The following is a 13,727-nucleotide window of genomic DNA, read 5'->3' as shown; positions in this document are numbered from 1 at the left end:
CATTTTGACACTTATTCAACGTTGTTTAATCATGTCCTTACATCATGGGTCACTGACCAGTGCCAGTCCTCACATTGCCAAGCAATGACGGGGCAGCTTTTGTAGTGCCTGATGTCCTCTCGTACTGCTCTGGCCTCGGCGGAACATAACAGAATGCAGGATTAGAAATGAGCACTTTCATTTTCTAAGTAAAAAGTTTAGTAGAGTATGTCAAAATATTTGGCCACACTTCCTAGTCACGGTAGGCACCTGGAATATGCTTTAAAATCCTTTATAAGATGTGAGTGCTTTGATGATCAGGTGAGATCACATGACCATATGGTTTCATTTTAATGGCTTAACAGTCATTTGGGATCTCTGTGCCTCAGTGTCTTGTATAAGGTCTAGCTGAGTGTTTAAATGATTTTTAGCTCACCTTTCTAAATGATCCAGGTGGCTTACAGTAATATTAGAATTCAGCTACAACAAGTCCCTGCTCTAAAGAGTTTTACAGTTTAAGTGGGCATTTAAGGTAATGGGAGAGATAGTGACCTGCCCAAGGTCACACAGAATCAGTGGAGGAAGAGGGATGTTTTCATTGCTGTAACTACTAGGCAATCCCCTTTCTCCTTTTTCAATCAAAAACAATTTTGTTTTAGAAGCATAAAGCACTCCTCAGTGTACAGTAAAACTGATTTTAGCACACTTCTGTGAATGTGTGGTGAAATCTGTTGTGCTGCAGACACATTTGTGGGTTGTCCGTGCATGCACTTCTGTGCATTGGGATGTTCACGTGGGTATTCCATCTTATCTCCTTGTCTTATATTTAGATTCTCTGATCATGTTAACAGCTCAACTCCAATTTGAGACATTAAGAATAAGGTGTATTGCATTTTACTAATTTGAAGAGGACATATTCTTGGTTTAGCCGGTCTAGTTGAAATGAACCAGTCATCTTTTTTTTTTTTTTTTTCTTTTTGCTTAGGACTGGAATAACTTTCTGTCTTCTAGGAAATGAGAGCCTGTGTATCTAAAGATTTGGAAGGACTGACCTATGACCTTTTAAGTTTGCTGATTCTCTGTGCCTAGGCAATTAAAGGCTGTAGAAAAACACTTAAGTCATTAGGTATTTTAATAAATATGTACTAGTGTTAATGTGGAAAGATCTGTCCTATCTGGAAAGTGGAAAGGGAGTGTTAAGAACAGAAAACCATCAAAGTAGTTGGTTAGCGAAAATACCTGCTTAAGATAAATGAATGTTAAAGATGCATGCTTTTCAAAAGGACTTAATATCTCTGAAACTGAAAGCATATATCTAAGCATTCATTTGCCTTATGAAAGAACTTCTTACTCCATTTAATTTCCCCCACCCCCAGCAGATTTTATTCTTTATTCCTAATTCTGATTTACTTTGTACAATGAGGACTGAACCTTATTCAGTCTGCACTTCCTCTGCTTGCAGCATGGTGTAGCTCAGGTTGTTTCCCTGTTTTTTGCTTTTCTGAAGAGGCATTAGAAAATGAGCTGTTTTGAGGGTTGGCAAGGCATTTCTTTCAATGGAGGAAATTTTCAAAAGAGTTAAGACATGTAACTGTAACATACTATCATAGCAATTTTCAAAAGCCATTTACCTGTGTAAAGTGCACTTGCACATGTAAAACCTATTGCAATTCAGTAGCATATACTGTAGCAATTTTCATACTGGTAAAGTGCATTTACACACACACAACCCAGTTTAAAGTGTGTAAATGCTTTTGAAAATCTGGCTCTTTGGTTATAAGATATCTGGATTACCCATTTAACCCAGTTAGTCACCATGTTAATTTTGAAGCTTACAAATGAAAGTGTCCTGATGAGTTTCTGCTGTAATTACTGTTCCTGCCTTTTTCAAATATTTATCCTTTCTGAGATTCAGGTTTGACAAGTTAGCTCAAAATTACCTTCATGTCTTTGTATTGTATATAGGTTTTTTTGTGTTTTCAGTCGACAAGCAGGGCTGAGTTAGCCATGACATGTGGGTAATGTTATCCGGCAGCACCAAATGGACCCTTCTCTTTAAACTCATAAGAACATAAGAAATTGCCATGCTGGGTCAGACCAAGGGTCCATCAAACCCAGCATCCTGTTTCCAACAGAGGCCGAATCTGGCAAGTACCCAAACACTAAGAAGATCCCATGCTACTGATGCCAGTAATAGCAGAGGCTATTCCCTAAGTCAGCTTGATTAATAGCAGTTAATGGACTTCTCCTCGAAGAACTTATCCAAACCTTTTTTTAAACCCAGCTACATTAACTGCACTAACCACATTCTCTGGCAACAAATTCACTCAACGCACAATTTAAGCTCTGGAAAGAATTTTCTCCGATTAGTCTTAAATATGCTACTTGCTAACTTCATGGAGTGCCCCCTAGTCCTTCTATTATCTGAAAGTGTAAATAAGATTCACATCTACTCGTTCAAGACCTCTCATGATCTTAAAGACCTCTATCATAATCCCCCCCTCAGCCGTCTCTTCTCCAAGCTGAACAGCCCTAACCTACTCAGCTTTTCCTCATAGGGGAGCTGTTCCATCCCCTTTATCATTTTGATCGACCTTCTCCATCGCAACTATATCTTTTTTTGAGATGCGGCGACCAGAATTGTACACCATATTAAAGGTGCGGTCTTGCCAAGAGTGTTACAGAGGTATTATGACATTTTCCATCTTGTTAGCCATTCCCTTCCTAATTCCTAACATTCTGTTTGCTGCTTTGACTGCTGCAGCACACTGAACCCACGATTTCAAAGTATTATCCACTATGATGCTTAGATCTTTCTCCTGGCTGGTAGCTCCTAATATGGAACCTAACATTGTAACTACAGTAAGGGTTATTTTTCCCTATATGCAACACCTTGCACTTGTCCACATTAAACTTCATCTGCCATTTGGATGCCCAATCTTCTAGTCTTGCAAGGTCCTCCTGTAATGTATCACAGTCTGCTTGTGATTTAACTACTCTGAATAATTTTGTATCATCTGCAAATTTGATAATCTCGCTTGTCTTATTCCTTTCCAGATCATTTATAAATATATTGAAAAGCACCAGTCTAAGTACAGATCCCTGAGGCACTCCACTGACTACCCTTTTCCACTGAGAAAATTGACCATTTAATCCTACCTTGTTTCCTGTCTTTTAACCAGTTTGTAATCCACGAAAGGACATTGCCTCTTATTTCCTGACTTTTTAGTTTTCTTAGAAGCCTCTCATGAGGGACTTTGTCAAACGCCTTCTGAAAATCCAAATACACTACATCCTACCGGTTCACCTTTATCCACATGTTTATTAATCCCTTCAAAAAAAATGAAGCAGATTTGTGAGGCAAGTATTCCGTTGGATAAATCCATGCTGACTGTGTTCCATGAAATCATGTCTTTCTATCTTCTCTGTGATTTTGATCTTTAGAATAGTTTATACTATTTTTCCCGGCACTGACATCAGGCTCACTGGTCTGTAGTTTCCTGGATCGCCCCTGGAGCCCTTTTTAAATATTGGGGTTACATTGGACACCCTCCAGTCTTCAGGTACAAAGGATGATTTTAATGCTAGGTTACAAATTTTAACTAATAGATCAGAAATTTCATTTTTGAGTTCCTTCAGAACCCTAGGATGCAAACCATTCGGTCCACATGATTTGCTACTCTTTAATTTGTCAATCTGGCCTACTACATCTTCCAGGTTCACAGTGATTTGGTTCATTTCATCTGACTCATCACCCTTGAAAACCATCTCCGGAACTGGTATATTCCCAACATCCTCATTAGTAAACACAGAAGCAAAGAATTAATTTAGTCTTTCTGCAATGGCCTTATCTTCCCTAAGAGCCCCTTTAGTCCCTCTGTCATCTAATTGTCCAACTGACTCCCTCACAGGTTTCTTGCTTCGGACATATTTAAAAAAGCTTTTATTATGAGTTTGTCTCTACAGCCAACTTCATTTCAAATTTTCTCTTTGCCTGTCTTATCAATGTTTTACACTTAACTTGGCAATGCTTATGCTTTTTCCTATTTTCTTCAGATGGATCCTTCTTCCAATTTTTGAAGGATTTTTTTTTAGCTAAAATAGCCTTTCACCTCACCTTTTAACTATGCCGGTAATAGTTTTGCATTTTTCCCACTTTTCTTAATGCGTGGAATACATCTGGACTGCGTATCTAGGATTGTATTTTTAAACAATGTCCATGCTTGTTGAACACTTTTTTAATATTTGCAGCTGCATCTTTCAGTTTTTTTCTAACTATTTTTCTCATTTTATCAGTTTCCCTTTTGAAACTTTAGTGTTAGTTGTAATTTACTTATTGTCCCCCTTCCAGTTATTTTAAATTTTTCCTAGCGTGTAGCCAGATGGACTTGGGACCAGTGGGTTATGTGCTCCTCTGCTAGCAGATGGGAGACGGAGTCAGATTTCAAAGCTGATGTCACCCTAGATATACCCCTGCCGTGACCTCAGCATCTCGCAGTCTCCCTAGCAGATGTGGACACTATCCCCTCGCTTGCACAGTGTTAGCAGGATTACAAAAAAAAAAAAAAGGGAAAGAGAAGCATTCATCCTTAAGAGTTAACTCTGCTCTCCTGCGGTGATACTTGAGGTTCCTCCTCCAGTTGAGAATTCCTGAGGTGATTTCCAATCCCTCAGAGGTGCCTTGGTCTGGTAGCCAGCTCCTGGCGTGGACTTAACCGCTGAAGCAGCTGAAAGGCAGCAGGTGCAAAGCAGAGCATGGCGGTGAAGGCCTTCTCCCCCTGCACTCAGCCAGTAAGCGCTGAGACCAGGTAAGTTTAGAAAAATCTTCAATCCAGCGAAGAAGGGATCCGGCGACTCTTCTCTGGTCTCCTCACTCAGTGCATGCACCATACCGACCCAGTTCTCTATCCTGGTGAGGTAATAGCGGGGGACTCCGAATGGGTTGAGCAGCTTTCCATGGGCTAGGCCCCATTTCCGGCTCGGTGGGTCAGCCATGTTGAGACTCTCGGCGGCGCCATCCTTCGGCCGTCAATACATGCGTATCAGGCCGGCCTCTTGGGTGCACAACGGGTGCTTCTACAAGCGCATAGCCATGCGCATAACTACGCACACAGGCGCATTACCTGTGTGCGCCGGGCACGAAACGCAGAGGCGATAGCCCTGACAGCAAAGAGAGGATTTTAGACAGATAGGATTTTAGACAGTGCTGGGGAGGAGCCGGCTGTCGTGGTACACGTGGGCACCAACGACATAGGAAAATGTGGGAGGGAGGTTCTGGAAGCCAAATTTAGGCTCTTAGGTAGAAAGATTAAATCCAGAACCTCCAGGGTAGCATTCTCTGAAATGCTCCCTGTTCCACTCGCAGGTCATCAGAGGCAGGCAGAGCTCCGGAGTGTCAATGCGTGGATGAGACGATGGTGCAAGGAAGAGGGATTCAGTTTTGTTAGGAACTGGGGAACCTTTTGGGGAAGGGGGAGTCTCTTCCGAAGGGATGGGCTCCACCTTAACCAGGGTGGAACCAGACTGCTGGCGCTAACCTTTAAAAAAAGGAGATAGAGCAGCCTTTAAACTAGAGTCCAACAGGATAAACATCCTGCATGAGACTAAATACAAAATTGAATCTTTATGGGTAGAAATCCCTTGTGTGTCAGGGAAGACTACAGTGATAGGGGTATACTACCGTCCACCTGGTCAAGATGCTGAGATGGACAGTGAAATGCTAAGAGAAATTAGGGAAGCTAACCAAATTGGTAGTGCAGTAATAATGGGAGACTTCAATTACCCCAATATAGACTGGGTAAATGTATCATCGGGTCACGCTAGAGAGATAACGTTCCTGGATGGAATAAATGACAGCTTTATGGAGCAATTGGTTCAGGAACCGACGAGAGAGGGAGCAATTTTAGATCTAATTCTCAGTGGAGCACAGGACTTGGTGAGAGATCTTCATTCAAAAATTGGAAGAAGGATCCAACAGAAGAAAATAGGATAAAGCATAAACAATGGCAAGTTAAATGTAAGACATTAATAAGACAGGCTAAGAGAGAATTTGAAAAGAAGTTGGCTGTAGAGGCAAAAACTCACAGTAAAAACTTTTTAAAATATATCCAAAGCAGAAAGCCTGCGAGGGAGTCAGTTGGACCGTTAGATGATCAATGGGTTAAAGGGGCACTTAGAGAAGATAAGGCCATCGCGGAAAGATTAAATGATTTCTTTGCTTCGGTGTTTACTGAAGAGGATGTTGGGGAGGTACCCGTAATGGAGAAGGTTTTCATGGGTAATGATTCAGATGGACTGAATCAAATCATGGTGAACCTAGAAGATGTGGTAGGCCTGATTGACAAACTGAAGAGTAGTAAATCACCTGGACCAGATGGTATACACCCCAGAGTTCTGAAGGAACTAAAAAATGAAATTTCAGACCTATTAGTAAAACTTTGTAACTTATCATTAAAATCATCCATTGTACCTGAAGACTGGAGGATAGCAAATGTAACCCCAATATTTAAAAAGGGCTCCAGGGGCGATCCGGGAAACTACAGACCGGTTAGCCTGACTTCAGTGCCAGGAAAAATAGTGGAAAGTGTTCTAAACATCAAAATCACAGAACATATAGAAAGACATGGTTTAATGGAACAAAGTCAGCATGGCTTTACCCAGGGCAAGTCTTGCCTCACAAATCTGCTTCACTTTTTTGAAGGAGTTAATAAACATGTGGATAAAGGTGAACCAGTAGATATAGTATACTTGGATTTTCAGAAGGCGTTTGACAAAGTTCCTCATGAGAGGCTTCTAGGAAAAGTAAAAAGTCATGGGATAGGTGGCGATGTCCTTTCGTGGATCGCAAATTGGCTAAAAGACAGAAAACAGAGAGTAGGATTAAATGGGCAATTTTCTCAGTGGAAGGGAGTGGACAGTGGAGTGCCTCAGGGATCTGTATTGGGACCCTTAGTGTTCAATATATTTATAAATGATCTGGAAAGAAATACGAGTGAGATAATCAAATTTGCAGATGACACAAAATTGTGCAGAGTAGTTAAATCACAAGCAGATTGTGATAAATTGCAGGAAGACCTTCTGAGACTGGAAAATTGGGTATCCAAATGGCAGATGAAATTTAATGTGGATAAGTGCAAGGTGATGCATATAGGGAAAAATAACCCATGCTATAATTACACAATGTTGGGTTCCATATTAGGTGCTACAACCAAGAAATCTAGGTGTCATAGTGGATAACACATTGAAATCGTCGGTGCAGTGTGCTGCGGCAGTCAAAAAAGCAAACAGAATGTTGGGAATTATTAGAAAAGGAATGGTGAATAAAATGGAAAATGTCATAATGCCTCTGTATCACTCCATGGTGAGACCGCACCTTGAATACTGTGTACAATTTTGGTCGCCGCATCTCAAAAAAGATATAATTGCGATGGAGAAGGTACAGAGAAGGGCTACCAAAATGATAAGGGGAATGGAACAACTCCCCTATGAGGAAAGACTAAAGAGGTTAGGACATTTCAGCTTGGAGAAGAGACGACTGAGGGGGGATATGATAGAGGTGTTTAAAATCATGAGAGGTCTAGAATGGGTAGATGTGAATCGGTTATTTACTCTTTCGGATAGTAGAAAGATTAGGGGGCACTCCATGAAGTTAGCATGGGGCACATTTAAAACTAATTGGAGAAAGTTCTTTTTTACTCAACGCACAATTAAACTCTGGAATTTGTTGCCAGAGGATGTGGTTAGTGCAGTTAGTATAGCTGTGTTTAAAAAAGGATTGGATAAGTTCTTGGAGGAGAAGTCCATTACCTGCTATTAAGTTCACTTAGAGAATAGGCACTGCCATTAGTAATGGTTACATGGAATAGACTTAGTTTTTGGGTACTTGCCAGGTTCTTATGGCCTGGATTGGCCACTGTTGGAAACAGGATGCTGGGCTTGATGGACCCTTGGTCTGACCCAGTATGGCATTTTCTTATGTTCTTAACTCAGACTGCATGCCCTTTTCCTCACAGTGTTGACACAGGAGTTGACCTGGAGTCCTGCCTGTGTCAACACTGTGAGGAAGCCTAGGGAGGACTAGATTCTCAAAAATTTTCCAAGTCTGGTCCATCCCATTCTGAGGACAGTTTGGCGATTTACGTTATCCGACAGCTCCCTGGAACTGAGCAGTTCCGAGATGGCGTCCTCATAGTGAGAGGGCACTTCAGTAACCCCTACTCTGGCTCCCCAAGGGATAAACATGGATCCAGGGGCCTTCTCTTGGTTGGAGTGTTTCCAGGGATTACAAGCCTTCGTTCAGGCTCAGTCAGCCCCAGCCACGACCCGGGTGGAACCCCATCCAGGGGCACCTGAACCCCCTCCCCCAGCCCTATCTGGGGGTCTCGAGAAATGCCTCACCTCACCAAGAGTATCCCTGACAGGGACCCAGGCACCACAAATGACTGAGGACTCACTTGAGGAAGGGGAAATCCCTCCAGGCCTGGAAACATACAGAACCATGCTTCGCTGCTTCTTCCACAAGGATGAATTGCCAGCCCTTGTCTCCCAGACTCTGAAGACCCTGGGGATTCCAGGCACAGACCCTATGGCGGAACCAAAGAAGAACCCCATCCTGGTGTCCCTTCGTAAGGCCTCTTGCTATTTCCCAATGCTGGAAGGCATCCAGGAACTGATTGACCTGGAATGGGATGCCCTGGAGGCGAACTCTAAAGAGGGCAGGCCTTGGAAGCCTTGTATCCTCTGGAACTCGTGACCAAGGAACGCCGGCGTTTCCCGAACGTGGACACCATGGTCTGTGCCGTCTCAAAGCGAACAACCATCCCCATTGAGGGAGGGGCAGCATTGAAGGATGCCCAAGATAAAACTTTTAGAATCCATCCTTAAGCAAGCCTTCGACACGACAACAATGACAATGCAAATCACTTCCTGCTGCGCTCTGGTGGCTCTCTCTTGTTTGCTTCTCGAGAGAGAGAGGCAGATAGTTCCGGAGCATACGCCGGAGAGGCAGTTGAACCTGCCACAGCCTTTCTGGCAGATGCAAGCTCAGACCTAGTGCGTACCTCAACCAGAGGAGTAGCCTCAGTAGTAGTGGCCAGAAGGCAATTATGGTTGTGTAACTGGTCAGCGGATGCGACCTCTAAGGCGAACCTCACAAGAATGCCCTTTAAGGGATCTCTCCTATTTGGAAGCAAGTTAGAGAAACTAGCCAGTAAGTGGGGTGAATCTCCAGTGCCTCGTCTACCAGAAGACAGAGGAAAGATATCCCAGCATCCCTCTCCCAGGAGAGCCCGGGGCAGAGGCTCCAACGCTTCCAGCACTACAGAAACCCATCCTTCCAGGCAGCTCGACCTTCTGGGAGGTTTCATTCCTTATGGAACAGACAACCCAAAAGACGGAATGGGTCCGGGTGCAGGATCAACCTGGACTTCCCAATGAGAATGGGCAGACCCATCCACAGGAAGAGGAAATAGGGGTCGACTCTCCCTCTTCTACCAATGATGGGTCAAGATCACGTCTGACAAATGGATTCTAAACATCATATGAGAAGGCTACGCTCTGGAGTTTCGCAGCATCCCTCGAGACAAGGTTGATATCACCCTGCCACTCCCACCTCAAGAGACTGGCAGTGAAATCCACACTGACAAGACTACTCAGTCTGAGGGCTATAAGGCCGGTGTCTGCACCCCAGCTAAATATGGGGCGTTATTCCATCTATTTTATCGTGCTCAAGAAAGAGAGCATATTCAGACTCATCTTGGACCTCAAGAACTTCAACAGTCATCTGCGGATACTTTACTTCTACATGGAAAGTCCATCAAGACCACCAGCGTTTTCTACATTTTGCGATACTGGGCTGCCATTACCAGTCCTGGGCGCTACCCTTCAGCCTGGCAACTGCCCCCAGAACATTCTCCAAAATTATGATGGTAGTGGTGGCAACACTGAGGAAAGAAGGAATCCTGGTACACCCCTATTTGGTCAACTGGTTGATCCGGGCAAAGTCACCAGATGAGACCCTGCAGGTGACCAACAGAGTCAGGACCCTCCTTCAGGAACTCAGTTGGGTCATGAACATGGACAAGAGCAGTCTACAGCCCTCTCAGTCCTTAGAGTACCTGGTGGCCTGGTTCGACACCAAGCAGAGCAAGGTCTTCCACCCCCCCCCCTTTTCCCCGAGGAGGAGGAAACTGATGGAACAAGTACGCCAATTGGTGACCAGGACGCGCCCCAAGGTATGGGATGACCTTCAGGTCCTAGGCCTCATGGTATCAACTCCTGGAAGTAGTATCATGGGCAAGAGCTCACATGCGGCCACTCTAATGCTCTTTAGTGTCCTGCTGGAACAGACTGTCCGAAGATTACTCGATCCATCTCCACCTACCAATGGAGGTACGCTCTCAGCTCCAGTGGTGGCTGCAGGAGAACCACCAAGGCAAAGGCATAAGCCTATCCCCACCGAACTGGATTGTACTTACTAAAGACGTGAGCATCTGAGGATGGGGAGCTGACGGCCCAGGGACAATGGACCAAGGAAGAGCCAAAATGGAACATAAACCACCTAGAAGCTTGAGCGGTCAGACTAGCGTGCCTGCAGTTCAGGTACAGCCTCCAAGAGCAAGCGATTCAAGTGATGTCTGACAACGCAACAACGGTTGCCTACATCAACCGCCAGGGAGGAACCAGAAGCCAGCAGGTGTCTCTAGAGATGGACCCCCTCATGGAATGGGCAGAGGTAAACCTGCAGGGGATCTCTGCCTCCCACATCGCAGCAAAGACAACGTCTCAGCGGACTTCCTCAGCAGGGAAAGCCTGGACCTAGGGGAGTGGGCACTGTCGACCAGAGGCTTCCAGCTGATAGTGAATCGCTGGGGCCGCCCAGCCATGGACCTACTGGCCACATCTCGCAATATCAAAATCCCTTGTTTCTTCAGCCACAGATGAGAACAACATGCCCAAGGGATCGACGCAAGATAAGACTAGCCCTCTGTGGTGCTCTACTAGTGGCTCCAGATTGACCCTCGTGCTCGTGGTACGCAGACTTGCAAAGACTCTGTGCGGGGAGCCATCTGTGTTCCCCCCCCCCCCCCCCTCGTACAGGGAGCTTCTCCAGCAGGGCCCGATCCTTCACGAAGATCTGTCTTGATTCTCTCTTATGGTCTGGCCCTTGAGAGGACTCGCCTGAAGAAGCGCCTCAAAAGCTGTGATCGCCACCTTGCTTCACGTGCGGAAGTTCTCAACGTCCCTGGCATACATACAGATCTGGAGAATATTCGAAGACTAGTGCGAAGACCGTGGGGTGCCCCCACGAACGGCCAAGATCCCCATGATTCTGGAATTCCTACAGGACGGTATGAAGAAAGGGTTGTCACTCAACTACTCAAGGTTCAGGTAGCAGCTCTCTCTTGCTTCAGAACTGAAGTAAACGGAAACTGCCTGTCTGCACACCCAGATGTGGTGCGTTTCCTAAAAGGGGTTAAGCAACTTCAACTACCCCTAAAGTGGCCAGTCCCCCTATGGAATCTCAACTTGGTATTGGACTTTCTAGTAGGACCTTCTTTCAGGCCAATGTGCAGTCTGTCACTACGCTTTTTAATGCTAAAGACGGTGGTCTTGGTGGTCATATGCTCGGCCTGTCGCATCTCTGAACTACAGGCACTATCCTGTCTGGATCCATTCCTCCGCTTTACTCCAGGAACAATACAGCTTTGCACTGTCCCCTGCTTTCTACCAAAAGTGGTCTCGGGGTTTCACTTGAATCAATCCATCTCCCTGCCATCACCGGAGGGACATAAGGATTCAGAAGACTCCAGACTGCTTCGCCACCTAAACGTCAGCAAACTCCTAGCAAGATACCTGGAACAATCAGAACCGGTACGCAAAACGGATTGTTTGTTCTTCACAGCAGGAAGAAACAAGGCGAAGCAGTCTCACAAGCGACTATAGCTCGCTGGATCAAGGAAGTAATCAAAGCAGCTTATATAGAGGCAGGGAAGCCCTTACCCCTGCAGGTTAAGGCTTATTCTACTAGGGCCCAGGCAGTATACTGGGCAGAGACCAAACTACTGTCACCAGCAGACATCTGTCGAGCATCGACGTGGTCCTCCCTCCACACCTTCTCCAGGTGCTACCACCTGGATGTCCAGGCTTGAGAAGACACAGCCATCGCAAGGGCAGTGCTAAGTGGGCCACGGGCAGCATCCCGCCCTGTCTGGGAGTAGCTTTTGTACATCTCACTGGTCCTGAGTCCATGTGGCTATTTTAAACTGTTCTTTTTTTTTTTTCTTCTTTCCCTATTTAATGTCATGGGCTGCTGCCTTGCTGCAAACACAGTATAAGTTGAATAACCTATTTAAAAAAAACCAAAACAAAAACCCCCCTTAGTTTTAAATGACAGATCGTACTACGGGAAATAATCAGAGGTAAGAGAATTGTTCCCAGATTGCTCAGGTGAAGAAAGCTTGGTGATCCTGTGCTTTTGCTTAGTTGTCCTAAGCAGACAATATATGTTACATAAACTTTAGATGCTTTATCTCTTTACCAGGCCTGATGTTCGTTCTTTTTTTTTTTTTGCTGTGTCTTAGATTCCGTGGAAGCTGGCGAGAAGCTCATTCAGACTGCGCTCGATGCCTTTGGGAGAATAGGTACATATTTGTGTGTGTTCCTTTTTGTTTGTTTATTTTTTCAAACCTTCCATAACAAGAGAGAGTTTTTTGAACAGTAGAACTTAAGAAACAAATGTACTGTAAAATATAGTAAGACTACATTCACCAGTGAAAAGTCTTGGAACAATGGTTCCATTTAACAGACCACTAAGTTGCAATGTTCATAATTCTGAGGTCAGAATAGCATTATTCTTTAGGACTGAGGAAAACGGGTCAAAAGATAGAGGTAATAGTTTGTTACTATAATGTAGCAAAATTAATACATTTTATCAAGAAAATTTTAAGCTACCTAGATGTTTGGAATCATTTAAGGGGTTTAGCTAGAGAGAGATTTATTAATTCTTCTGTTCACCTGCCTCCAAGATCCCTAGTGTTAAAGTGCTGGAGAAATTGTTTGAGCCTGACCTCTTCATTGCCACCTTCTGACTGTGGGATTACCCTGCAGTGTGTGTTTGCCCTCTCTCCTCTGCATGGTATCACCTCTTCTATGTCTCTGAACACTTCTAGGCCCCATATAGAGTCTCCTGCTTAGCAGTATGTAATTGTGCCTGCAGGCCATGAGCTGGGCACGGGAGCTGCTGCTTCAAAGGCATCTCCCACTTGAGGCCTAAACGTTATGTCACTTTTGTTAATTATGGAAGGCAGAACTCTGATGAATGTACTGTCTTGGGAGAAAACTGTTTTTTGGTTGTGTTTTTTTGGACATTCTGGTGTCCTTTATCGGTCCAGTCTAAGAATTTTTCAAAGCTAATTCCGCTGATCTTTGGTTAATTCTTAGATTGCTCCAATTAAAGGTCTTGCAGTCTGCAAAGCATCATGTCTGTCATGCAAAGTTATTCTGTCCTTTCCGCTGCAGTTAAGTGCCTGGTTTGAGCTTTTCAATGACTTCCTCTATTGGAAATAATAGGATGCAGGCCCAGTGCCTTTCTCAGCCATCAGGTGCTGCCACTGTATTAGTGCCTAGGGCTGTCTTCTCTAGGACAGGGAGTGTGAACTCTTGCCCTTGAGTACCACAAAATGCTCTGACTTTCAGGATTTCCAAAATGAATGTTCATGAGACACTTTCATATAGTCGATACAACCAGA

At 44.5% G+C, this 13,727-nt stretch overlaps 1 protein-coding gene across 1 annotated transcript in view; it reads left to right on the top strand.

The window, feature by feature from the left end:
- HSD17B4 (hydroxysteroid 17-beta dehydrogenase 4) overlaps positions 1–13,727 on the top strand; it is a 424,146-nt gene that overhangs the window by 47,988 nt on the left and 362,431 nt on the right. The window contains exon 4 of the mRNA XM_029620119.1: positions 12,561–12,620. Coding sequence (XP_029475979.1) covers positions 12,561–12,620 — 60 coding nt within the window. The remainder of the gene's footprint in view (positions 1–12,560; positions 12,621–13,727) is intronic.

This window comes from Rhinatrema bivittatum, chromosome 1, assembly GCF_901001135.1.
Source record: "Rhinatrema bivittatum chromosome 1, aRhiBiv1.1, whole genome shotgun sequence".
Lineage (NCBI taxonomy): Eukaryota > Metazoa > Chordata > Amphibia > Gymnophiona > Rhinatrematidae > Rhinatrema > Rhinatrema bivittatum.
Note: the sequence above shows the minus strand (reverse complement) of the source record. Positions and strands in the feature narration are given on the sequence as shown.